The 27,948-nt window shown below is 46.7% G+C and overlaps 1 protein-coding gene across 5 annotated transcripts in view; it reads left to right on the top strand.

Annotated features, from left to right (window-relative positions):
* The first annotated feature begins 8,573 nt into the window (after positions 1-8,573).
* The window catches only part of LOC129343225 (very-long-chain 3-oxoacyl-CoA reductase-B-like), a 38,400-nt gene continuing 19,025 nt past the window's right edge, over positions 8,574-27,948 (top strand). The window contains exons 1-4 of one of the 5 annotated variants that reach the window (XM_054999326.1): positions 8,574-8,590; positions 10,227-10,406; positions 22,898-22,944; positions 26,557-26,632. In XM_054999326.1, the coding sequence (XP_054855301.1) occupies positions 10,235-10,406; positions 22,898-22,944; positions 26,557-26,632 (295 nt within the window). In that variant the 5' untranslated portion in view covers positions 8,574-8,590; positions 10,227-10,234. Of the gene's footprint in view, positions 8,591-8,617; positions 8,742-8,806; positions 8,824-9,949; positions 10,120-10,226; positions 10,407-22,897; positions 22,945-26,556; positions 26,633-27,948 lie in introns of those variants that run through there. The other 4 variants (XM_054999322.1, XM_054999327.1, XM_054999324.1 and 1 more) reach the window with 4 other exon arrangements.

Below are 27,948 nucleotides of genomic sequence, written 5' to 3'. Positions count from 1 at the left end.
TGGGGGTTGTAGACTACTATTCCCAGCAGAGATTGCGGGATCAATCAAGTGCTCTTCACGTGACGTTTGTCTTGTGTGTTCTGACCCAGAGTCTCACCTGCGGGATCTACGGCAGAGATTTCTGGACTTACAAAACCCACTGGATGTAGTAAGACAATAAAGCGACAAAGCCAGAATGGTATCAAGAGATGACCTGCTACAAAATAAGCCCAAACGGAAAACCAGGAACACCACTGTTGTTCCCATAAAGCTTCCAGCTCAAACCGGTTTGACGCATCATTAATAATGGGCAACCTATGCTGGACAATGATATTGCTCTCTCAAAGGCATTGGGAGACAAACCTTTGCTTGCCCACAGACAACCCTTCATCCTTAAACAACAACTCACTCACAACAACGCACATCCCATCATGGACAGGAACTCTGGGACCACGGCCTGCAATAGACTAAGGCCATTTTTGCACGTCTTACCAGCTCCGGTACATCACGCAAAGCTCCCGCAAGGACAGCGTCTTCCTGGCGTGATTTTGCGCGAGAAACGGAAAATCGCTCCAGGAAGATGCTGTCCTTGCGGGAGCTCATTCACTGGTTCATCTTCTAACATTATATCTGCCATCAAGTGTCAGCAATGCCCTTCAACTCTCTCTATTGGATAAACAGGTCAGTCCCTTCACAAAAGAATGAATGGACATACATATGATATCAAAAACCACAACGTTCAAAAACCAGTGGGGTGAACATTTCGATCTGCCAGGACATTCCATTGCTGACCTTAGAGTAGCAGTTCTCAAGCAGAGAAATTTACCAAGATAATTAAAACGGGGAATTTCTGAAATGGGGTTTATTTGAACATTTGGAACAATGGATCCCCAGGGATTAAATTGGGACATAGGATTGTTCTTGCATTACGGATGTTAATTTTACGCACTTCGCACCTATGTTCTATCAACCTAATTACAACACGTATTATAGTGTGATTCCTAATACTCTAATTTGCAATACTCCGCCCACGTTTGACCTGGATTTTAAAGACTCCTACCTTTTCCCTCTCTGTGTGTCTGACAAAGGGAGCTTTGACTCTCAAAAGCTCACAGCCTGGAAATCTAGTTGGTCTCTAAGGTGCTACTGGACTTGGATCTTGTTCTTCAAAGCAGATAACACAGAGTAAGTCAATTTAATAAATATGACGAGACATCTAACCAGCAGTGTTCTTGTTGCTGGCTGAGTGCAAATAAAGCAGAGAAGTTACACTGTGCTGATTAAAGAGGCTAAAAGTTTATTTAAGAAATACATACTTGAGAGTGAAGAAGAGAGATAGAGTCCTCCTGACTATCTGACGACATCTTGTAGAAGAATGAATGAGGCAGGAGAGAGAAGAAGCAGGATATTGCCCTGTTTAGCCCAATAGGAGACAAGACAAGGATATGACCCCCCAGGACACAAGAGAGATGCTGCTCTCACTGTCCTAACTACGTGATCCTTGCTGCCTCCTGTATAGAAGGCTCTTCTTCCCTTCTTGCTGCTGCAGTACACCAGACACTGCAAATTTCCAACACTTGTTACCCAAATTGCTATGCATATGGAGGCCCTGTAACAAGTAAAGGCATTCCCTTGCTGGCCCTGAACAAACACAGGTATTACAGGGTATTTAAAATAATATTTTGGGATCTTTAACCTGTGTATACCAAGATCTAGATCCAGCGCAGAATAACAAGGGGGAATAAGCACTCTTACAATGAAAAGGGTTTTTATTAAGATAACATAAGCCAAATTAAACAACTGTTACAAGAAATGAGAGAGAGAGAAATTGCAAATCAACAAGCCAAAACTCCCTAGTAGCTACCTGTCTACAGGGCCAGATCGGGGGGGGCAGGGGGTAGCCTGCCCCTGGCGCTGCCAAAGAGGGGGTGCCGGGCGCGGCTGCCAGCCACCTGGGAGGCTGAGCACAGGGTTGGGAGACCCTCACCAGTCCTGCCGATGGGGCGACTGGCTTGCCGCACGCGCAGGACCTCCCAGCCCTGCGCTCAGCCACCAGCTTGGCAAGCCAGCTGCCCCAGAGCACGCCCTCGCCGCCGCCAGCTCCGCGGCTCACCATGCACTGGGGCAGCCGGCTTGCTGCGTGGGCGGCACAGGGCAGTGGGGCATGCGAACTGCACAGAGGGCCTCCCAGCCCTGCACCCATCCACCTGCGCGGCAAGCTGGCCACCCCAGCACCTGGTGAGCCGTGGAACTGGCAGCAGTGAGGGTGTGCACTGGGGAAGCTGGCTTGCCGTGCGGGTGGCTGAGCACAGGGCTGGGAGGTCCTGTGCGTGGCAAGCCAGCCAGCCGCCCCAGTGCATGCCCGCGCTGCCGCCAGTTCCACGGCTCACCGGGAGCTGGAGCAGCCGGCTTGCCACGCAGGCAGGCATGCCTCCCGCCCCTGCATGATGATGTCATGAAAGTGACATCATCACGCAGTGCTGGGAGCGCGCAAGCGCGCACAGGGCAACGTTTGCCCCAGGCGCCCGTGTGCCTAGATCCGGCGCTGCCTGTCTATGCAGGAAATCCTGTAGAATGTGAATATCCTGTAGTGTCCTGATGTGAAGAGCAGAAGAGTGGAGTGTAGAGACAGAAAACAACCCGTGACTCCAAGGAATCTATGCCACACAGGAGAAATAGCTGGAAAAGCTGCGGCCAAATATTGGGGATTTTTGGACTATATTTATAGTACAGATGTTCATGATCTGGAATGTGCTGGTCACAAGGTGAGACAATGATAAGTGAACAAAAGACAGAAAGTGACAGATGGCTATCTCTGGGAAGATGATGCGACTATGCGAAGGCTTAGTACCTGCTAGATCCTGACCTGCATTAAGGCTATCAGAAAATCTAATCCAGGAGAATCACCCAAGTTTAAAGTGGGGAAGAGAATGATCTTGAAAAGGGGTTTTTTGTGGTTTGCATGAAAGTTAAAAATGCTTCCTGGAGAAAGTTGGAGAAACACAGTCTTACGGCTGGGTGAATTACAAGTTTAAGGAAAGGGCAGAAATCTTCTTGTACAGTCATTAAGATAAGGGGAGGAACCAGGGCTTTTTTTCAGTTGGAATGCAGTGGAACGGAGTTCCGGAACCTCTTGAAAATGGTCACATGGCTGGTGGCCCCGCCCCCTGATCTCCAGACAGAGGGGAGGGTAATCTCAACTCCCCTCTATCTGGAGATCAGGGGGCGGGGCCACCAGCCATGTGACCATTTTCGCCGAGGGTGATTTAAACTTTTAAAAACTCCCCCCTTGTTCCAGCTGACCCAAAGTGACGTCATTGCACGGTCCCGGAAGCGTTCACGCACTTTGCTCGTGCGCATGTGGTACCAGGGGCACCACCTCCCGCCAAAAGTTGCCCCCTGTGCAGGCAACCCACTGAGTTCCACCACCTCTTTTCCCAGAAAAAAAGCCCTGGGAGGAACTAACTGGGTCAGTCCATTGCTCATTGTCTTGGAAACCTGGGTCATTCATTAAGGTCAGCTTATTCAGGAAGAAGGCTCCAAAGTCCTTGGGGAGAATGACCCTCTGATTTCTTCACCCAGAGGTGGGATTTAGGGAAGAGTGGGTCTGCTGCTGCACGCCCTTGGTGTCGCTCACTTCTGCTTAATGAGCCACAAGTTAGCTTGACTTCAGCAGGATGCAGACTCCATTCGCTAGCCCAAAGCCCGTGTTAGAACCAAAACGGGAGATCAAAATAGGGGTCCCTATGAGACAAGGGTTCCAGGGGCTGCATACTAGGACTAAGTTGACAAAAATCTGAATAAGCGTAGCATATTAGATATGATATAAAAGAGCCCCGTGGCGCAGAGTGGTAAGCAGCAGTACTGCAGCCCAAGCTCTGCCCACGACCTGAGTTCGATCCTTCTGGAAGCCAGGTTCAGGTAGCCAGCTCAAGGTTGACTCAGCCTTCCATCCTTCCGAGGTCGGTAAAATGAGTACTTAGTTTCCTGGGGGTAAAGTGTAGATGACTGGGGAAGGCAATGGCAAATCACCCCGTAACAAAAAGTCTGCCAAGAAAACGTCCTGATGCGACTCCCCCCATGGGTCAGTAATGACTCGGTGCTTGCACAGGGGACTACCTTTACCTATTAGATATGATACAGAGATAATCCATACAGATATGATCCAATGCCGAAAAATTGTATTACATCAGTAGAAAACAGGGATTCCAGCCCGTGATGAGAGTTTGTGGGGGACAGAGGCATGGGGGGTGGGGCTGCTTTCAGTGTGATGGTGTTATGTCACTTTTGTTGAAAACCCAGAAGTGATGCCATACCACAGAGTTTCTGGCGAGTCCTAGAGCAGAGTGATGTCACATCCAGGTTTTCCCTACTGACTGTCAGGGCAGCAGAAGGCAGTGGGTTGTCAGTAGCAGGAGACCTGGAAACCAGTAGAAAATAATGCAGCGAAAACAGTATAATACATACAGCAAACAGATATGTCCTATACACTGTAGAAAACAACAAGAGTCCAGTAGCACCTATAAGCCTAACAAAATTTGTGGTACGGTATGAGCTTTCGTGAGTCACAGCTCTTTATAATGCGCTTTCCTGAACCATTCTGTTATAAAATAGCCCCAATACCTTATAAAGGTCTCCTGAACAACTCTGTTTTACACAATTTGCAGAATAACAGAAGCATGGGAGACTTCTTGATCTCCCCAGGCATGCCATTCTGCACGGTGGAGGCCACAACAGAGAAAGCATGCGTATTGCGCAGTTTTGAGTATTGACTGTTTGTAGGGTAGCAACTCTAAAAGGCCTTGAATAGGATAAGCGAAGCTGTTGTGGTGGAATATAGCAGGATAGGCAGTCCAATATCATCCTGAAGGGCGGTATATAAATAGAATGGTTGTTGTTGTTGTTGTGTGTAACACAAAACAGTTCCCCTCTTCACTATCACTATACACGTTAGTAATAATAAACAAATATACATTTAATCAACTGTACAGTATATAAAGAATGTAAACTCCATCAAACATTAACCAAAACTTCAATTCCGATCTGTTAGCAATACACCATAAATGAATCACAACCAGAATCCAGTGTCCAAATTATCTCATAACGTACGTAAAGTGTATCAAAAACATATGTTGCAGGTCTGGGGAAAAACCCAGAGTTGGCAGACATGGTTAGAGCTTGCCAAGAGATAGAAAATTCCTTTCATCAAGACTTTTTGTTTGCTGCCGCTCTCCCTCAGGGAAAATACCAGGATCCTGGGGGTGGAGGTGTAAAACCAAGAGCTACCAGCCCGACTGGAAATGGAAACCCCCCCACATTTGTAGCTTTACAAATGCTTCTGATCGGTTAATGGCATTCTGGCTCAGCAGTGTGTCGATCAAATTCCTTCCATGACTTCAGGATTTTCCTTGTGCATTTTTTCTACCACTCAGACTCCTACAGGAGTTTTAGCAATTTCTCAAGAGTCTCGCCCTTTTCTGGTTGAGAGAGATGATATCCTAGTGGCTGCACCCCAGATTGCCACCAGGGTCTCTCCAATCTTATGGCCTCATTGTGGCTCCTGAAACTCCGCTCACCCGTGTTGCTTTGCAGCAACTCCTAGGCAACCTCAATTGGGTGCAACCTTATTTTTCTTTATCTACCAGTCTCTTAAGTCCATTGTTTTCCTCGCTTCCTACCACGAAACATCCCAGCAATCTTATCACTGCTCCCCTGCCAACCCAGGCAGCTTTACAACAAGTAAACGAGATTTTAGCTCAGCAATGTGCTAACAGAATCCCTGCAGGGCTTGATGGCTTTCGCCTTTTCATCCTTCCCACTCCCCACACTCCCACTGGAGTTCTGGGAATACTATGGGAATGTCTTTCTTGAAAAATGATTGTATCTCTCATGGCGCACAAAAATGTTCATGCCACGGCTGATCTCTGTGCTATGGCACGAGAGTGTGCTATTGAGCACACTGGTTATGTTTTGCTGTTCATAAATCTGCCTTTTCCTAAAAATGATTTCAATCACCTCCTGTGTCATTCTGTGCAAGTTTCAGATTGCTCTTGTAAACTTTGTGGGAGATGTCTTTTTTCAGTAACCTAAAGATAATTGTTTTTCTCCCCTACAATCAGTGCCTGTTTCCTTTAATCGCTGCACGAAGCGGCCACAGTTTTTTTTTCTAATAGTAGCCGCTCCAGAAGAGTTATGTTTTTCAGAGCGAAGGTCACTGAATTACTAAATATTCTCTTCAAGCTCATCTCTAACTCACACTATGTTTATAAACTAATCAGCTGTCTTCCTGGTGCTTATTTAGCACCCCCTATCAATTCTAATCTTATAGCTCTATTTCTACACTCCTTCTTCCACTATTATAAGTGACATTCTATCTTAAAATCTTCTGCCTTGTAGGATCAACAGAGATCCTGGTACAGAGCCTAAGAAATTTTCTGAAAGCTCAGTCATCTGTCTCAAAAAACTTCTTTGGTTTGATTGGTTGTCTGTTTCTTAATTATTAACATTATTTCTAGTCTGTCTTTCTCACTGAAACTCCAAGTAAATTACAGCATGAGTCTAACCAAAGCTAACCCTGCCTAGTTTTAAGAATTTGCAAGTGTTTACTTTCAGTCAAAAGAAATAAAAGTTCAACTGTTTGTGTTATTTATTTGCATGTAACTACTTAAGTTTTCTAGTGAGGATTCCCACCATGGAAAGGGGAGTCTCTATTCTTCATGAGGTAGAATTAGAATTCTCTATTAGACCACTCCTCAGAGGGGAGAAACTGCTTCTCATGTTCTTTCCCATCTCCTGGGATATATCACTGACAGCTACTCTAATATAACAAAACAAAATTAAATGTTTATTTTTCAAAAAGCATATTGGTTTCATAAAAGTAGTTCTTAGTTCTTAAAGTTACTTCATCCAAACTCATTCACACAGATCTCTTATAAGGTTTTACACACAGCTATCCTCTCTGACTCTTATTCACAGATAATATTTCTCTCATCACCACTTCAACATATTCAGGCAGTGCACAGCTAGCCTGCTTTCTTCTCACCCCCCCTCTCCCCCACACTTCCACAAACAAAGCTAAGTTAGTGAGCATTCCTGAGGTGGGTGCTGCTTGACTCTCAGCTTGCCAGCCACTGTTTCCAAAGCGGCTCAGACATTGTTCTTACTCATAAAATCCCTTACAATTCTACAGGTCAGGCGACTGTAAAACATGCCAATCGCTCTATTAAAACCCTACTCTTTAAACAAATAAAACTAGATGAAACATGTTACTCCCTGATTCCTGTTGTGGTGTGCCAACTGACCAGAAATCAGGGATGTAAAGAGTTGCCAAGGCAAACTGGGTGGTTTGCCAACTCCAGCTAACCTACAGGTGAGCTCAGAATTCTAGCCTCACAACTTCACAGCTCTAGTAGGCTGATAGCGAATCAAATCTCACCTTACTTTTCAGAGAGGGGTTATGTCTTTTTGGAAGCCTGTCTACGTGCCCTGATATTCCAGGAGTACTAGAAATAGCTCCTTTCAGTCTTTCTTCCTCTCGGGAGGTCTTTGCAAAGCTGATGGTTTGAGAGTCATATCACCCATATAGTAAAGAGTGCAGTAGCACCTTTAAGACTAACCAACTTTATTGTAGCATAAGCTTTTGAGAATAACAGCTCTCCTTGTCAGATACATCTGACGAAGAGAGCTGTGGTTCTCGAAAGCTTATGCTACAATAAAGTTGGTTAGTTTTAAACGGGTCATTTCGTAGAAAAAGAGCTTGAGGAACTCATTAGCATAACTCATTAGCATATGCAATGCCTTTGACATCACTGGAAATGTGTCATTAGCATAACTGATTTGCATATGCCACAGCCCCTGACATCACCTATCCTGGCTGCTTTGGACCCAATCCTGGCCATTCAGGGCCGAAATTGGGCCAAAATGGCAAAAAGGGGCTGAAAATGGCTGAAAAGGGGCTCCAAATGGTCAGGATCGGGCCACTGCTGAGCAGAAGAGTGATTCACTACCCGTCAGAGGCCCAATCTGGGCTGTTTCAGCCCCAATCCAGGCCGAAACAGGCTCAACATGGCCGAGAGTCAGGTGGGCGGGGCCACCTGACGTGACCTCTTCGGGGAACTACCAGAACTGCGTTCCTGAGCATCCACCCTCAAAATGAGCCCTGGTCTTAAAGGTGCTACTGGACTCTTTACTATTTTGCAACTACAATCTAACACAGCTAACTCCTTTGGACATATGATAGCCAGAATTCCTTGCTGAAAAGGTGGTTATCTAGTGACCTTGCAACCGCTCGACCCCCCATGGATTTCTAGTTAAACAGTAAAAGAGTTTTCTAGTTCCAACTCAGTGAACCCAGCATTTGAGATCCTGGATTTTCCTGCCCCCCCCTCCTCCCAAAACAGGAGATAAAAAATCCAGGCTTCCATCAGGTTAGTTGCCAAAGCCACCAGTTACAAGGTTAATGAAACAACTAGATCAGACAAAAAGTTGCACAAAAACTGTCCCGTGAGCTGGATTTCATATTGAGTCTCTGCTCATCAAGAGGCGTAGCTACAACTGAGGGTTATCTTCATATCGCTGATTCTAGATATGACCATATATAGGTAGCGGCAGAGTAAGTCATTTACTTGTGGCAGGACATTGCAAAGAGATATAATGGGTTGGGTCCATGCTAAATTTTCTGCTAACGGAAGGAATAAGGGACCCGCCTCAACAATGGTCTAAAGGCCAGCTGAGAGTCTGTCTGCAGCAGGAAGGGGAAACAGGTGGAAATTACTTTCTTTTAGAGGAACGTTTAATCTGGATCCAACCCCCTTGGGACTCTTGCGTGTAAAGGAGTCTGACAGGGTGTGTGCTGGCTCCTCTGTTATTTAACTTGTTTCTAACTGATGTGACTCAAACCTGTTCAGAAAGAGAATGTACATACGCCTAAGTTGGGCAATGAAAGAATTTCAAAACTGTTATGTATATGATAATTATTTCACTTAAAAAGATGGGAAGTGCCTTGTGGGCATTATACAGATACTGTTCTGAAAATGAAATGTGTATAAAGTTTGACGAAAGAAAAGTATTGCCTTTGGAACGGCCTCATACCAACCAAGTAGTTGGGAGGGAAATATAAAATCAAACAAGTTCTGTCATATAATTAGTTAGAGTTGTTGCGGGTCTTTTGGATTAAACGTTACATTGGAAATCACATATTGAATCAAGTGTAACTAAGATCAGAAGGGAGATTGGAGCAATTGTAAAATAATTCTGTTTTATGGCAGAAGTACAGTATATCCCTGCAGGATTTAGATTTGTTACTTATTACTAAGATTGCAAATCAGATTTCATATGCAGCACCGGTTTGAGAATAAGTAGTTGCTTGTGCTAGGTTTAGAAAAGAAATAAGAGTTCTTTATTATTGGAACTCCATATTCTAACAGGGAAGAGGAGAACTAGATTCATGAAGCTGAAGTTGGTTCCCAGTTCCTTATTTGCAGTTCCTAGGTTCTTCTTCGCAGAGCAAAACATAAATATTGGGGGAAGTTGAAAAACTCTGTGCCCCAAAATAAAGACTGTAGGAGCGCATACCATACACCTCCGTATTCAGTGGACTCTCCCCTCTAAGTGGACATATACTGGGTCCTCCTACAAAGCCCAGTTCTTGAGTCAACAGCTTCAAAATAGGGTAAGAGGTACAAGCCCTCTGTACCCCCAAACAATCTTGCATGGCCCCAGATCACACAGCCCTGCACTCACTAGATTCTCCCCTACAACCAGACAGGTGCTGGTGCCCTTCCAAACACTGGTTCTGGAGCATTGGTTGGATTCTAGTCTACTTTAAAAGTACATAAACATCCTTAAAAAAAACCCAACACAAAATTAATATGAATCATTACTTCCTACCCCACTTGAGGGTTTATTCATTAACTGTAAAACTTCAGGGCAGAAAACTTGGCTTGTAAGAAAGAGAGAGAACAATTCTTTACAAAAAGCTGTTTCTCGCTCACGAGCGCCAGGAATTTCGTGGGTTTTTTTTCCCCCTGATGAGTTTACATAAGCTTGATACTCCTGCAGGCTTCTAGCAGGAATGCCAAACTGTGGCCCTCCTACTCTCTCTTGCTTCCACGGAGGAACTGGATAAGCTTAAAGAGGCAGGTCACGTCGCAGTCCACACCTTTTCTCTGTGCTGTAAACAATTTAGAGTCCAAGTGGTTAGGCTTTAAATGGGTTCTTGATAAAGAACATCTATTTCTTCATTGCAGGGGAAACAATGGCTGTGCTCAACATTTTCTCTCTAGAGCAGATGCTACATGTTGTTGGGGTGCTGAGTGTTCTCTGGCTCAGTTTGAAGACTGTCTGGGCTTTAGCACACGGGGTGAGGATCTTTCTGCTGTCGGAGAAGTGGAGAGGGGTCGATCTCGCTTCCTATGGACCTTGGGCAGGTGAGTTCCATGTGACTGCTGTATTTCTGCTTCCGCTGGTATAATCTCATATTTTTGCGGATAGGAGAACACGCCGACCTGCAGGTTGAATTCCTTAATAGTTGAAATTAATAGATCAAACATCTAACTTTCTGACAGAGCGGCCCCTCAGTGGAACAGGAGGTGGTGGGCTGTGCTTTGGAGGTTTTTAAGCAGCGGCTAGATGGCCACCTGACAGCAATGCTGATTCTGTGAACCTGGGCAGATCATGGGAGGGAGGGCAGGAAGGGTTGCATCAATACTTAGTTATCATGGCCCCTTCTTACATTCCCAGAGCAACACCAATCACCACCTTGGGGTCAGGTAGCTATTTCCCCCAGGCCAGTTTGGCTAGAGATCCTGATGGTGTTTTGCCATCTTCTGGGCATGGAGCAGGGGGTCACTGGGGGTGTAGGGGGGAAGTCGTTGTGAATTTCCTGCATTGTGCTGGGGGTTGGACTAGATAACTCTGGATGTACCTTCCAACCCTATGATTCTATGATCTCTTAATTGAATAAAAAATTGCCATGCGTAATGGTGTCAGACATTTAATTAGATTTCACTCATATTTTAACGATAAGCTCTTACAAGCACTAACTAGTCCAGGTGGAAAAAATTCTCTAACATCAGTGAACGTCTCTCTTAAGACAGCGGTTGTTGTAAATCATCTTGAAGCACAGAAAACTTGCTTTCTTCCTCAAAACGATTGTGTTAGATGCCATTGCATAATGCGTAATCAAATAATTAGTTAACAGGCAAAAAAGGTTTTTCTTTTCTGTTGTGGAGTGCTCCCAGCGCTAAATATTTCCTTTCTCATATCAATCTAATGAAGTGCACTCTGGCCGTTTCCACACAGCCGGTCTTTCCCACCCTTTGCCGCTTTGTGCATGCATTTTGCTAAGTCGCTCCGAAAACTCGAGCCTCCGCACACACTCCCCAAAATTGCTTATTTTGCGGTTTAGGAGAGGAGGTCAGTCACGTTTGTCATTGTCACCCGCCTCCCTTTCAAATGATTTTTTTTTTTTTTTGCTCCCAGAGTAACACCAATCACCACCTTGGGGTCAGGTAGCTATTTTCCCCAGGCCAGTTTGGCTAGAGATCCTGATGGTGTTTTGCCATCTTCTGGGCATGGAGCAGGGGTCACTGGGGGTGTAGGGGGGAAGTCGTTGTGAATTTCCTGCATTGTGCTGGGGGTTGGACTAGATAACTCTGGATGTACCTTCCGACCCTATGATTGCATGCTGAGAGCATCAGGGCAGGAGCTGGGCTGTGATCGGACGATTCCTCAGAGTGCTTTAACCATTCACATGCCCGAGAACGTAGAAGAAGCAATCCGCCAGCCTGTGGCAAAAGAAAAGACCAGGGAAAGTGCGGTCCCAGAAAAAGCTCTGAAAAAACGGAAACGAAGCAGCCTGCAAGCGTTTTGCAGACATAGATGTCTGGAATCGTGGGGAAAAGCCGCCATGAGTGGGCTATCCATATAAGGGCATGTGGAAACAGCCTCTGACTCTAAAAGCACATATTGAAATAAAGGTTGTTGTCAGGGCTGGCAGCGGCCGCCGCTGGGCGGGGCGCTGGGCGGTCTGCTCCTGACGTCAAAGGGGGGCCAGGGATTCTGCAGGACCCTGCTCTGTGGAAGGAGGGGCGGTATACCTCACGCAGACTCCCTCTCACTCCACTCGCTGGCCCGCTCAACCTGTGCCACTCGCCCTCTTTGGCCTCTGCCATCTCCTCCTCCTTCATCCACTCTCCTCCTAGCCTTTGCTCTCGCACAGCTGCACTCCCGCTCCACACCATCACTCCTTACTCACACCCACCACCTCAGAGCTCTTCCCAGCCACCTTATATAGGGTTTCCTTTCCCCGCCCCGCCCTCCTTCTAGGCTTGTTCCCTCTCCTGACTTGGCTCAGCTGTGCCTTCCCTCAGGTGTTTCCCTCCTACCACTAATCCCTTCTTGGCTTCCTTGCCTTGCTGGCAGGGAGGGGTTGAATGCGAGCCATCCCCAGCTGAGGTCTCCTTGGCCTTGCTCACGAGGAGCTGCCCCAGTAGGCCTTTGAACTGCTGAGCTTGCCTGGCCTTGCTCACGAGGAGCTGCCCCAGCCGGCTTCTGTGCTGCTGAGCATGCCTGGCCTTGCTTGGGAGGAATTGCCCTGGCCAGCTTCTGGGCTGCCTGCTCATTGATGCTGGGTGGGGCTGCCCATCTCCTCCCTAAGAATGCCTGTGGCAGCTCCACCTGGAGGGGCTTGGCTCCTAGCCACTCCTGAGCCAGGCTGCTGTCCTCTAGCCGGGGTGTGACTCTGGACTGTAGTGGCTGCTTCTCCTCCTTGGCTGGTAAGGGCTCTGTTTGGGCTGCTGCTGGGCCCCTATTCCCCCTGCCTTGGCCCTTTTCCTCTGTCCTGCTTAGCCCCCTCTCTTCCTCCTGGAGGGTGGGACTGGCTGGTCTCCCCCTGCTCCCCCCAGCCCTCTGAGGCTTGGGCCTTTCGCCTCTTCCCCCTGGAGTGGGCAGGTTCTGGACCTGGTTGCTGGCTGGGGTGGTAGGGCCACTGCCTCCTGGTTGCCTCCCACTGTTCCCTCCCAGCAAGTCTGGGGGCTGGGACCCAGACCCCGGACAGTTGTTAGTAAGGGTGTGCATGGGGAAAAATTCGGTTTTCCTGCTTCGGATTTAGCTGAATCGGCAAGCTGGCTTCGGGTATTTAAATTGCTTTGGTATGCTCCATAAAGATTTGGAGCATACCGAAGTGAGGGGGGAAGATGTCTCCCAGCCCCTTCCCCCACTTAGTCCCCCCATCCTCCCCACCCCACCCCACTTACCTGGCCATGGACCCAAGGGAAAAGACCAGCTGGGTAGCGGGGAAGGCCGGAACTGGCACCTCTGTGGCCCACACCGCCTCCACCGCTGCAGTGGCAAGCTGGGCAGCGGGGAAGGCCAGAGTCAGCGCTTCCACTGTAGTAACGACACGAGACAAGATCTGGATGCAAAGTCTGCCCCTCCAAGATGGAGGCGAGAGTTTTATTAAGAAGCTGTCTATAGCAACAATTGTAGCAACAGTTACACATTCCAAACCAGTTGCAGCCAGCTAAGCAAATATGCTGTGATCAGGCTTTTGGCTTATCTATGGAGCATAACAGAAAGGTACATCATGAGCTTCTGAGCATAGGAGAATATTACTTAGAGTGTATGGGAATGTTGTTTGCTCTGAGAAGAATGAGAGATTTATGGCTACACATTTAAACTACTCCCTGAGTCTTCCCGTGTGTCATGCCAACTGACCAGGAGATCAGGAAGGTAGAAATGTAAAGAGCAATTAATGGAGTCTGTGTGGCATGCCTACTCCGGTCTACATTTCACTCTTTATTATTTATTTAATTAAAGTGGCAACAAAGGGCTGTTCTCAACATCATTCCAAGAGCAGTCTTCCTCATCCTCATCTTCATCATCACTATCAGAGGATGTAAGCCAAGCTTTCCACCAGGAGGGTAAAACATCTTCTTTTATGGAAGATTGTAAGTGAGAAAGTTGTTGCAGTTGCTTGCTTACAGTTTTAGAATTATCAGACAAATTAAAACAACACATATTCTTTACAGATTCACAGTTAATAGCAGCTCTATTGTCTAAAACAGCATTGCAAAGTTCTTGTTGCTCAGAATTTAGTGCTGCTAAAGCTACAGAAGTGGCATTAATAGTTTTTGCTAAGTTGCAAGCCAAATGCCTTAAATTGTTAGCATTAAGTATAGCAAGAGCTGGAACCTCTATAAGAGAAACCCCTAAAGCAACAGCTTCAGCTTTATTAACAAGAGCGGTTTCTTCAGAGCATGTACCATCAAGAGTAACTGAGTGATATTCATGAGAAGCAGCAAGCAGGGCTTTGGAAGGTAAAGCAATAGCTAAACGACTTAAACAGCAAAGAGAATCAGACAAATTAGCAGGTATGTAATTAAAAGTTCTTGAACCACAGGTAAAGAACCAACCTTGGGGTAATTGGATAAATGCAAATGCAAAAGAAACATTTTTTGTTTTTTGAACAATTAAGCACATTTGGTCCTACAGAAAGACAGTGAGGTTTGGATTTGTGCTTGGTGCAGTTCACTATTTGAGCACAGACGGTTTGATTTTGTGATGAATTGGAAGCTACATAAGGAGTGTAAAGAGACATTGCAAACAACGGAAGTCGGGGCACAGTTGGACCCCAATCATACATTTGAGTATATTTCATGTTACTACGTTTCAGAAACATGTTTAAAGATGTATCATTCAAAAGCAAGGCAAGAGGGGTACACACAGGAATAAGACAAGAAGCTAGTAATAAGTTCATGTCATTTGTTTGCTGCAGGCAAAAGGTTGGAACTGTTCATTTGTGCAGCCAGCCGTTCCCACAAGTTGTACTGGAGACGGTCCTGTAGAGGCTGGGCTTCAGCGTGTACAGTCATTGGTAGAAAACAAAGAAGCACACACAGAATGAGTGTAGAATTGGCAGTAATGACCGCAAAGATGACAGCACGATTGTCCAAAGCAGCACGTCTGAGCTCTATGAGCTCAGCATTCAGGGCAGCAATTACAATAGAAGTTGCATTCATTGTCTTAGTCAGGCTGCAAGCTATTTTGCTAAGAGTTCGATGGTTCACAATGGTGAGCACTGGAAGACCAACATAGACTGCAAGAGCCAAGGCCTCTCATCACTTAGGAGATTCACTGTAGAGTCACAGCTGGAATCTAGCATAGCACTTTTCAACAGAGGAGCAATTAATCCGCAGACTCCTCAAGGCAAAAGTTGTGAGACATTAAGTTGCGAGGACAGCACAAAAGAAATGAGAAGTGAATTGGCAGTCTGAGGTTTGCTTCAGGCTGACTTTTTTCCATTTCGGGTTGGTTGCCACTTGATGCCATGAGCTGGCTGGATATACCTGGTAGGGACCCACAAAGGACCTGTGGATGACAAAACAGAAGCATACCCTTTCCCCCACGTTAACAGGGGGACTGGCCCCTGCCAGGTCTTATCTGGCAGGCTCCGATAGTACACCTGCGGAGTAGGTAACTGTGGTTTCTGCCAGAAATGTCTATCAAAGGCAGAGGTATTTGGGGAGGCAGCAGCTTATGGCTGTGACAAATTGAGCTGATTATACATGAACAAACATTTATGAATTTGCTGCATAGTTATTCCCAGCGTTGGTACCCTCCTCCCCCCTTGTTGTAATTGTTTAGAGAGGAGGGTTTTAATAGAGCAATTAGCATGTTTTACAGTCGCCTGACCTGTAGAATTGTAAGGGATTTTATGAGTAAGAACAATGTCTGAGCCGCTTGGAAACAGTGGCTGGCAAGCTGAGAGTCAAGCAGCACCCACCTCAGGAAAGTTCACTAACTTAGCTTTGTTTGTGGAAGTGTGGGGGAGAGGGGGGGTGAGAAGAAAGCAGGCTAGCTGTGCACTGCCTGAATATGTTGAAGTGGTGATGAGAGAAATATTATTTGTGAATAAGAGTCAGAGAGGATAACTGTGTGTAAAACCTTATAAGAGATCTGTGTGAATGAGTTTGGATGAAGTAACTTTAAGAACTACTTTTATGAGCCCAATATGCTTTTTGAAAAATAAACATTTAATTTTGTTTTGTTATATTCTAGAGTAGCTGTCAGTGTTATATCCCAGGAGATGGGAAAGAACATGAGAAGCAGTTTCTCCCCTCTGAGGAGTGGTCTAATAGAGAATTCTAATTCTACCTCATGAAGAATAGAGACTCCCCTTTCCATGGTGGGACTCCTCACTAGAAAACTTAAGTGGTTACATGCAAATAAGTAACACAAACAGTTGAACTTTTATTTCTTTTGACTAAAAGTAAACACTTGCTAAACAAGTGCTAAACAGGAGGGCAGTGGGGCTGCATTAGAGATTTAAGATTTTAAGGAGAACTTACAGACCCATGCTGTAATTCACTTGGAGTCAGTGAGAAAGACAGACTAGAAATAATGTGAATAATTAAGAAACAGACAACCAATCAAACCAAAGAAGTTTTGAGGCAGATGACTGAGAGCTTTCAGAAAATTTCTTAGGCTTTGTGTACTTTGATACCAGGATTTTTGTTGATCCTACAAGGCAGAAGATTTTAAGATAGAATGTCACTTATAACAGTGAAAGAAGGAGTGTAGAAACAGAGCTATAAGATTAGAATTGATAGGGAGTGCTAAATAAGCACCAAGAAGACAGCTGATTAGTTTATAAACATAGTGTGAGTTAGAGATGAGCTTGAAGAGAATATTTAGTAATTCAGCGACCTTCGCTGTGAAAACATAACTCCCCTGGAGCAGCTACTATTAGAAAAAACTGTAGCTGCAGTGTGCAGCGGCTAAGGAGATTTCACAAAGTTTGCAAGAGCAGTCTGGAACTGCACAGAATTACACAGGAGGTGATTGAAATCATTTTTAGGAAAAAGCAGATTTATGAACAGCAAAACATAACCAGTGTGCTCAATAGCACGCTCTCGTGCCATAGCACAGAGATCTGCCATGGCATGAAAATTTTTGTGAGCCATGAGAGAGAAATACAATCATTTTACAAGAAAGACATTCCCATAGTATTCCCAGAACTCCAGTGGGAGTGTGGGGAGGATGAAAAGGCGAAGGCTATCAAGTCCTGCAGGGATTCTGTTTACACACTGCTGAGCTAAAATCTCATTTACTTGTTGTAAAGCTGCCTGGGTTGGCAGGGGAGCAGTGATAAGATTGCTGGGATGTTTCGTGGTAGTAAGCGAGGAAAACAATGGACTTAAGAGACTGGTAGATAAAGAAAAATAAGGTTGCACCCAATTGAGGTTGCCTAGGAGTTGCTGCAAAGCAACGAGGGTGAGCGGAGTTTCAGGAGCCACAATGAGGCCATAAGATTGGAGAGACCCTGGTGGCAATCTGGGGTGCAGCCACCAGGATATCCTCTCTCTTAACCAGAAAAGGGTGAGACTCTTGAGAAATTGCTAAAACTCCTGTAGGAGTCTGAGAGGTAGGAAAAATGCACAAGGAAAATCCTGAAGTCATGGAAGGAATCTGATTGACACACTGCTGAGCCAGAATGCCATTAACTGATTGTAAGACTTGAATAACATCACTTGGATGTTTTTTGCAGTGGTCAGTGAAGAGAACAGGAGGCTTAGGAGACTGGTAGGAAGAGCAAAAGAGGGATTGACCCAATTTAGAGTTCCCAGAAGCTGTTGTAAAGCTACAAGTGTGGGGGGGTTTCCATTTCCAGTTGGGCTGGTAGGTCTTGGTTTTACACCTCCTCCCCCAGGATCCTGGCATTCTCCCTGAGGGAGAGTGGCAGCAAGCAAAGAGTCTTGATGAGAGGAATTTTCTATCTCTTGGCAAGCTCTAACCATGTTTGCCAACTCCGGGGTTTTCCCCAGACCTGCAATAACCCTTCGGTACTCAGAAGTAGCATCCTCTTTAGCCAAGTTAAGGAGCAACTTTTCTTGAGAGTCAGTGTTATTAACTTGACACTTGATAAAATCTGGATAGGGCTCTGTGGTTTTTCTCAACTCTGTAAGAACAGTATAAGAGAGAGGCTTGTATTCCACAGTCTGATGGCTTTGATCATTAACCTGATTTGTTAAATGAACTGGGCAGATAGCAAGCATCTCAGTTAATTCTGCCACATCCTCATATTTAGCCATTTCAGTTAATTCTGCAGCATCCACATTCCCGGTGAAATGCACTGAGCTCACTGACAGCATTTCTGTCGATTCTGGAATGCTTTCAGTGGGAGCCTCGGCTAGAGCAGCCTGGAGGCGATCTTGTTCCAGTACCTCCCTCACAAGACCTGCTGAGATTTTCCCAGCAGAAGGTGGAGGATTGAAATCTTTACTGGGGGGTGCAGAAGGTTGTGGAGGGGAGGAAGAGCTGAGCGGTGCTGGAGGAAGCAACTGCACCTCAGCATTCTCTGGTGAACAGTCCGTAGATAATGGAGCTGAAGGAGGGACTAGCTTACATTCTGAAGCCTTTGGAGAAGGGGAATCCAACAGGGTGTTTGTTGGCTGAATCTGAGGTTTTGAGACTGTGGAAGCAGGTGCTGAAGGAACAGCAGGTGTCGAAGGAGGCAGGATATGGCAAGGAGGATATTGAGGAGGAAAAGTAAGAAGAGATCTCGGAGGCCTAGATGAAAGCAGACCAAAGCGCTCCACTGCATGGTGACATTGGTGCCAAGTGTGCAACAATTGAACAGGTGCCCTAGGTTCTGTATATAAACATTTGCCCACCTTTTTCCAATTTTTGAGCTTCAAAGATCCAGCCTCCGGATAAGCTGGACAATAAATGGCTAGGTGGCGCAAGAGACATGCAATCTCTGCAAATGTGCTAGAGCCTCCAGACATTTTGACTAAAAAACATAATTCGCTCGCATGCATTTGCTGAGGATGCGTTAACGAAGTTCCCATACTTATCAGTTGATAAGGGGTCGCAGAAACGACGGAGTGCACTCAAAGGGGCCTGTTCCAGGCGCTGGTAGATGGGAGAGGGTCCCTGACTGCTCGGGCGCCAGATGTAGTAACGACACGAAACAAGATCTGGATGCAAAGTCTGTCCCTCCAAGATGGAGGCGAGAGTTTTATTAAGAAGCTGTCTATAGCAACAATTGTAGCAACAGTTACACATTCCAAACCAGTCACAGCCAACTAAGCAAATATGCTGTGATCAGGCTTTTGGCTTATCTATGGAGCATAACAGAAAAGTACATCATGAGCTTCTGAGCGTAGGAGAATATTACTTAGAGTGTATGGGAATGTTGTTTGCTCTGAGAAGAATGAGAGATTTATGGCTACACATTTAAACTACTCCCTGAGTCTTCCCGTGTGTCATGCCAACTGACCAGGAGATCAGGAAGGTAGAAATGTAAAGAGCAATTAATGAGGCTGTGTGGCATGCCTACTCCGGCCTACATTCCACCACCTGCACCACCACCTCCGCCGCTGCAGTGGCTAGCTTGGTGGCAGGGAAGGCTGGAGCTGGTGCCTTTGTGGCCTGCGCTGCCGCCACAGTGGCCAGCAGAGTGGCGGAGAAGGCTGGAGCTGGTGCCTCTGTGGCCTGCGCTGCTGCCACAGTGGCCAGCTGGGTGGCGGGGAAGGCCGGAGTTGCTGCCTCTGCCGCCTGAGCTGCCTCCTCCATTGCTACTGGCAAGTCACAAGTAAGTGGGGTGGTGGGAGGGAGCTCTTTAAACTTCAACTGGCCCCTGCAGGCCAGTTGAAGCCTGGGAAAGGCCCCGAAGCTTCCTGAAGCAACCCGAATCGCTTCAGAAACCTTTGATTCAGGGTTTCTGAATTGCAGACAATCACCACCCCCGACAGAAAAGAGGCATAATGAAAACATTAGTGGATCGTGCAAGACGGATATGTGAGCCGCACTTTCTCAATGAGGAAATTAATCATCTAAACCACGCACTTCAGGCAAATGGCTACTCCAGAAATGAAATCAGAAGAGCAATCAAACCCAGGATGAATCAAACAACCAAGGAAAAACAGTCTCCTACAGGAAAAGTGTTTTTGCCATATATCAAAGGAATTACTGATCAGATGGGAAAGCTTATGAAAAAGCATAACCTTCAACCAGTATTCAGACCCACCTGAAAAATACAACAGATGCTACGATCAGCAAAAGAAGTAGAGATCCCCTCACCTCTGCATGAGTATACCGTATACCCTGCAGCTGTGGACAAGTTTACATCGGGACCACAAAGCGTAGCATCCAGACAAGAATAAAAGAACATGAAAGACACTGCAGACTTGGACAACCTGAAAAATCAGCAGTGGCTGAACATAGCCTAACTCAAACAGGGCACAGTATCTTATTCCAGGACACCAAAACACTGGATAACACTTCCAACTACTTTGTCAGACTGCACAGGGAAGCCATTGAAATTCACAAGCATAAGCAAAACTTCAACTGGAAAGAAGAAACCTTAAGAATGAACAGAGCATGGTTTCCAGTTCTGAAAAACACCAGGCTAACAAAACACTCTATACACAACAATAGCCCTGCAGAGAAGATTAGCACATCAAGTACCAATCCATATGCAAAAGAACCTCCTCAGGATACAGTGAAGCCTCCCGCCATTAGCATTCCACACCCTGGGAAACTCTTACAGGATGACTCAGCTCAACCCTACCCCTCCTGAGTAGATATAAATGACCTGCCAACATCTTTTCCACACTGTGACACTGAGAGATCTCTGTCTTTTGGTGCTACACCTCTGAAGATGCCAGCCACAGCTGCTGGCGAAACGTCAGGAACTACAATGCCAAGACCATGGCAATACAGCCCGGAAAACCCACAACAACCATCGTTCTCCGGCCGTGAAAGCCTTCGACAATACATTGTTTTAGGTTGGATTTTCCAGTGCAAAAGTTGCATTTGAAAAGGAGACTGAAAATTTTACAGGAATGTTTGAATTCAGTGGGGATATGTCCAGGGTCTTTTTTGTGCGAGAGTTTCACTTCTCTCAGTGTTTAAATTTTATTTATTTATTTATTTTATTTATAGTCTGCCTTTCTCACTTAAGACAGATTACATAGTGTAAATCCTGTACTGTTGGGAGTACAGAAATTTGAAAACAAGCAAAAGTCTGATATAGAGCTGAAACAAAGCTTAAGCAATGAAACATCTGTGTCTCTGTGGGGGAAGAAGGAGTACCTCCCTTCTCCCTCAAGCCATTTCCCTGTGTCACAATAGCAGGGGGAGGGAGTTTCCCCCCCACCCATGTTTTTACTGCTCCACGTACACAGAATATTCCACGCTGAGCAGATAAAACAGGCAAAAACCTCCCCCTGTGCTATTTTGACAGGGGGAAACTGCTTGAGAGGGGAGGAAAGAGGCATTCCATGGCCATTTGGGCTCTCCTTTATTTTTTTAACAGCTACTCCCCAAAGCTGCTGTGTAGCTGCAGGGAACTCGAGTTTGGTCAGGGGAATGCAGACCCAACTCTTCAAAAATCTGCATGTGTAGTGAGACTCTGTGGCATACATGTCTCAACAACTGAAAGCTGCAAACCTTTTGGTAATTCCCTTGGGGACTTTTCCTGGCTTTCCTCCATTATCAACATGTTCCTTTCCCCAATTTGATCTTTTTTTTTTAATGCTACTTTTGCATCATTTGGTATTTTAACTCTACGCTCACTCACTGATTTTCACCAGAAGCAAAATGTGTTGACTAGAGATGGGCACAAACTGGGAGAATGGTGGTTTGTTGTGGTTCGTGGTTTGTCGTGTTTCAGGTACCACGAACCAGCATGGAATTGTCTGGTTCATGAACCGGTTCGCTTGGTTCAGGAATACATCACTTTTGGGGCAACAGAAGGCCTGCAGAAAGCTCATTCCCCCCCCCCCATTGCCTAGGAAACTGATTGATTGGCACCAGGCTGTTTGCAGTGACAAACCGAAGAATGAACCGAACAAACTGGCCTAAAAATTGTCAGAAATACCCTCTGATGAACCGGCGGTTAATGAACCAAAAAACTGGCCTGGTTCGTGATGAACTTTGGTTTGTATTTTGGTTTATGCCCACCTAGGGTTGCCAGGCCCCCTCAACCTCCCGGCAGGGGACAGGGGCCTGGCAAGAGGGGGTGAGCATGTGCGGAGAGTGCGCACCCCCACGGGCACAATGATGTCACTTCAGGAGTGACAGCATCGCACGGCCCCTGGGCAGGCCCATTTTCCGGCCTGCCCAGTTTTTGAGGTGCTGTGGAGTGCAGGAGCGTTCCTGCGCTCTGCAGCTCTTCAAAATGGGCCTGATCCGTTGCAGAATGGGCCTGATTCGGGCGCTGCGGAGTGCAGGAGCGTTCCTGAGCTCCACAGCGCCTCAAAATGGGCCCGATCCTGGTTTGCCATGGATTGAGTCTGTTTTGTGTGCTGCAGAGCGCAGGAGCGCTCCCGCACTCCACAGCGGTCCTGATCCGGGCCAAAATGGGCCTGATCCTGGTGGCTGCGGTGCACGGGAGCTCACCGTGCCATGGGGGAGCATGCAAGGAAGGTGTGCGCCCCCTCTGCTCAGGTAAGTGGGGGCGGGGTGTGGGGAGTGGGGGCGGGGGATCCCCCGGCCCCACTGGGGGTCTGGGGGGTCTGGGATCCCTATGCCCACCTCTAGTGTTGACTCCATAATTTAAGAATAAGACCTTTTCACAAGCTCCTTCTGAACATTATCACTCCCACACCAACTTTTTGTCCAGTACACTTTCTAAAGTTTAGCAGGGATGAATGATACTCAGTGATGTGAATTATAGCACTCATCCTGTCCATGTACTCAGGGCCAACAAACACCCACAATACAGCTCAGCTGTTCCCTAGCATGCTTCTTTCTGCACACAAATGGCCTTTGGTTGTAAAAAATTAAGTATTAAGTGAGCTAAAATGTTGGCAACTTCCAGTACTGTTTTGGGTTTCAGACAGAATTTACGGCATGGTCTAAAATTAATACATCACCCTTTTCATGGACTGTACCTTTATCTTCTTTGTAGTGGTGACTGGAGCCACGGCTGGTATTGGAAAAGCTTACTCCCATGAGGTAAGTCAATAGGCCTTTGTGAAGTGCCAGTATAGGACTTTTCAGGATATCTCCTGGCGTGAAGTCCTGGGGAAGGAGACACTCTATTCCTTCTCTTTATTCTGGATCCCTACATGGTTACATGACCTGGGGGGACACATCATGATTACTGGAGAGCATGCACTTCAGAATTTACCATTGACTGAGAGGCAGTATCTGTAATTAATAGGGATGCCGAGTGGGGAGTGCAGGGGAGCCGGCGCTTACCTTTTCAGTGTCGCTGGGTGGTCCTTGCACGTCCATGCTCCCACACCTATATGATGACATCACCTCCGGGAAGTGACATCATTGCACAGGCATGGGAGCACACGTGCTTTTTGGTGGGTCGACTGGGGCCCCAAACATTTGGAGCCAAAATTGGCCCGCTGAGAAGCGCAGGAGCACTCTCAGGGGTGGTGCCATGACATCCTGAAAATATTCATTCATTCATTCATTCATTCATTCATTCATTTTCAATTTCTATTCCGCCCTCCCCGAACTGACAGGCTCAAGGCGGATTACATTCTGTAAACAGCACGCTGAAATGCTCATATGTTACAATTTTAAAACAGCAGTATAAAACAGTACAATATAAATATTTAAAAGGTCCAAGAAGCAGCGCAGGAGTAATCAACTGATCCATCAGTCTGCCACCTAATCCGCTGTATTAAAATTTCTTGAGTGGTTTGTTAAAAAATTTGATGGTGAATGCCTCTAATAAGGAGGCGTTCACCTCTATTTGGCCAGTGGGAGCCCAGCTTGGCCTCGACCATACGCCTGGTGGAACAGCTCCGTCTTACAGGCCCGGCGGAAGGTTAACAGATTCTGCTGGGCCCTGGTCTCATTGGACAGAGCGTTCCACCAGGTTGGAGCCAGGACCGAAAAGGCCCTGGCTCTGGTCGAGGCTAAGCAGGCCTCTCTGGAGCCAGGGAGCACTAGCAGCTGTTTGTCACCTGATCGAAGTGTCCTCTAGGGAGAGGCAATCCCGCAGATACGCTGGTTCCAGTCCACATAGGGCTTTATAGGTAAGTACCAAAACCTTGACATAGGAGCATGTGAGAAACTTGCACATTGTGTTTCTGGCATCCACTGTGAAGTGAAACTCCTAGATCTTCTCTGTGGTTTTCACCAGGAATTTCACCGTCTTCTATTTTGCTTTTAACATTTCTATACTACCCTTCCGGTATCCAGTGCTGGACATCGGAATTTATCAAATTTTCACAAATGTATCAGTCATATTAATATAAACTCTCTTTACACATATGTGTGAGAAGTTGAGTGCAGAATAAAGAGAAGAGTAAGGTTGCTTCCAATTTGGAACAGACACAATTTGTACAATGTATTGTCGAAGGCTTTCACGGCCAGAGAACGATGGTTGTGGGTTTTCCGGGCTGTATTGCCGTGGCTGTATTGCTGGGCTGTATTGCCGTGGTCTTGGCCTTGTAGTTCCTTCCCAGGAACTACAGCCTGGCAATACAGCCTGGAAAACCCACAACAACCACAATTTGTACACTTAAGTTTGTACAGGAAATCCAGACAAAGTCCGCCTTTTTTGTTCCTGTGTGTTGCTTGCTTCTTGTCTTGTCTTGGTCCTGATTTGTGATGCTTTTCTAAAAACTTAAAATGTAATGGCTAAGAAGCCATGCATGGAGGGGGTTAAGTGCTCTTGAACCTTCCAAGGACTCTACATTTCCCTTTTAACATTTTCTCCTTCCTTCTATTGTTTTAAAGCCTCCTTCCCTTATCCGTCTATTTATTTACATTACTTTCGCAGCAACCTGGAGTACCATACTTCTCTCTGTCCTGATTGTTGTCAGGCATATAAATTCCCTGAACTCCTCTTTCTTGCTTGCTTCATACCTGGAGAGGGAAGGTTTTAATTACTGCTTATCTCTCAGGCTTCTTTCTCAAGCACAGAATTCAAAACAGCAGAATTTGAGTCCAGCAAGACTTTAAGGGTATAAGCTTTCAAAAGTCACTTCACGTTGAGCACTGAAGAAAGGAGCTTTGACTCTCAATCTTGTTGGTCTCTAAGGTGCCACCAGGGCCGGTGCGCCCATTGAGGCCAGGTAGGTGGTGGACTCAGGCGTGGGGTGCCAGAGGGAGCGCCAGAGAAGGTGCGGGGGGCGGGAGCGCACGCCACAGAGCTGCAGCCTCCTATCTCTCCTGCCCCACGCCACCGCCTCCGCCAGTACACGCCCCTGGCTGGGTGCAGCCACTGCGGGCAGGCATCTGCGGCAGCTCAGGCAACCGAGCGAGAGAGCTCGGAGGCCACCCGCGCACTGTCAGAGCCGCCCACTGCAGCAATCGGGCCGGCAGCGGCGCGCGCACTCCAGTCATCATGCAGGCTGGTGCACACATGCTTCCAGGGGGGCGCCTGGCTGGCTGGCCATGAGCACCGAAAACCCTTGCGCCGCTCCTGGGTGCCACTGGACTCAAATCCAGCTGTTCTACTACAAACCAACACAGCTACTTACCTGAAACATACGTGATTTTAGATATGGTAACTTTTATTCAGTTGGACCAGTACATTCATAAGCAAAGTTGCAGCATCTAAGTCCGCTGTTAAGAGTGTAAACTAGTTCTATGAGCACTCTCTCCTAATTATTTACTTACTTTATTTGTCTGTCCTGTGTCATATTCCCAGTTTTCTAAGAACTAAAACACAAACACCGGTGACTTTTCTATCCTTACAACAAACCTGTGAAGTAGGTTAGGTAAGTTAGGTTGAGAGCGTGTTTTTGGACCATGGTCACCCAGAAAGCTTCCATGGCAGAGTGGGGATTCGAACCTGGGTCTCTCAAATCCTAGTCCTATACTCTGAGTCTCTACATGACACATCTGACATGTGAAGAACACATGTTGGGAGATGCAATGTTAGCCGGGAAAGGTAGTTTAAAAAGACAGAACTAGTGGCAGGGCAAAGGCTTTGCTATACACTGGAGCTGTGTGAAGGGGCTGTGAAATGCCAGAAGGGAAACTTCAGCCCACTGTAATCTTTCCAGGTCCAAGCCCAGCTCTGGAAGGCAGCTCCAGCCCATTTCCTTTCCTTACTGCCCTCTGGTTATAATCCCACATAGTTTTAGACGAAATTGAGAGGTGAAATTGACAGACCTTTGAGGAGGCAAAGATGAAATTAACAAACCCTCTGAGGAGTGATCTCTGCCAGCTCTGTCTTTTTAAACTATGCTTCCTGGATAACGTTGCTTCTCCCTACACTTGATGAACATACGCTAAGGCATCTCATGTGAAGAGACTCTCCAACCACCATATCACACTGGCTGTAGAATCTTTCACCTAGCTATACCAACCTCCAGGTGGCACCTGGAATTCTCCCGGAATTACAACTGATCTCTAGCAAGACTACAGAGATCACTTTCCTGGACAAAACAGCACCTTCAGAGGTGAATTTTACACAGGTTGCCTGCGGCTGAAGTGTAATTTCTCCACAGCCATCACTAACATTTCCCCCTATCTATTACACTGAGAAACCGTGATATGTGGCAACGATCTTATGTAAACATTTCATAACTCCCAGCTTGGCTGCTTCCTTTGGCTTCCTGCCTGACCGTAGTTTATTTTTTCATCTGCCAGCTTGCTAGAAGGGGACTTAATGTGGTTCTCATCAGTCGCTCCCTGGAGAAACTGAAGCAGGTGGCCGCTGAAATTGGTAAGTGAGCCTGAGCTTCTCGGGGTGGAATCAGGAAGCCGCGGCTGCAGCATCCATACAGAGGAAGAAGTTTATTGGAAGAACAGGATGGAGCTTTGGTTATTAGGGCCGTTTCCACATGGCCAAAGTCTCCGGAAGATTGTGCGAAATCATGGAATGAAGCATTTTCCTAGCGCCATTTCCCTGCATGATCCCCTTTAATGGCGCGATTTCGGACGTCGTCGCGCCGTTAAAGGGGATCGTGCCAGAAAATCATGCTAGGAAGACGCTTCATTCTGTGGGTTTCTTGCAATCTTACAGGCACGTGTGAAAATGGCCCAGAATACCTCAGATGCCAAAGACATTGCATTAATAATGGATTTGTGAAACTGGACTTGAATGAACTGAATCAAACCAGGGTCGTGAAGGCCCCTGCTGGGAAAGTGTTCGGCGAGCAGGGCCGATTCCAGACGGCCCCCCGCCTCGCGAAACGTCGCGCGTCGTCGCGCAGAAAATGTGAAATATTGCGTTTTCTCGTGCGAGTTTTGCGTGACATCGCGCAAAACTCGCGTGAGAAAATGCGATATTTCACGTTTTCTGCGTGACGATGCGTGACGTTTCGCGAGGCGGGGGGCCGTCTGGAATCGGCCCAGGGCTGTGAGATCTCCTTACACTTTTCTAGCTGCTATTTGGGCTCTCTTTTGAACGCGAGCAGAAGAATCTCTTGCCTTTCTCCCTGAAATTACATTTCCCTCTCTATCTTGTTTCGTAGCTGCCTTCTCCAGAATGGGGTTTGAAACATTCCTGAAAATTCTAGTGTGGCAGAGGTGAAAGGATAGGAGGAGCCGTAGGAGAGGGCGTGGTAGGGTGTGAGCTTTTGTGAGTCAGGGTATCTGAAGAAGTGAGCTCTGACTCACGAAAGCTCATCCCTTACCACCAGGGCTCATTTCGTGGGGGAACGCGCAGGAATGCACTTCTGGCAGTTCCCCAAAGAGGTCACATGTCAGGTGGCCCTGCCCACCTGACTCTTGGCCATTTTGGGCCCGTTTCATCCTGGATTGGGGCCGAAAAGGCCTGGATCGGGCCTCTGACGGGTGGTGGATCACTCTCCTGCTCAGCAGTGGCCCAATCCTGACCATTTTGGGCTCCTTTTTGTCCATTTTCAGCCCCCTTTTGCCATTTTGGGGCCAATTTTGGCCCTGAATGGCCAGGATTGGGTCCAAAACAGCCAGGATAGGTGATGTCAGGGGGTGTGGCATATGCAAATCAGTTATACTAATGACACACTTCCAGTGATGGGAAGAGGCATGGCATATGCTAATGAATTATGCTAACGA

This window comes from Eublepharis macularius, chromosome 15, assembly GCF_028583425.1.
Source record: "Eublepharis macularius isolate TG4126 chromosome 15, MPM_Emac_v1.0, whole genome shotgun sequence".
Lineage (NCBI taxonomy): Eukaryota > Metazoa > Chordata > Lepidosauria > Squamata > Eublepharidae > Eublepharis > Eublepharis macularius.
This window is presented reverse-complemented; position numbering and strand designations above follow the sequence as displayed.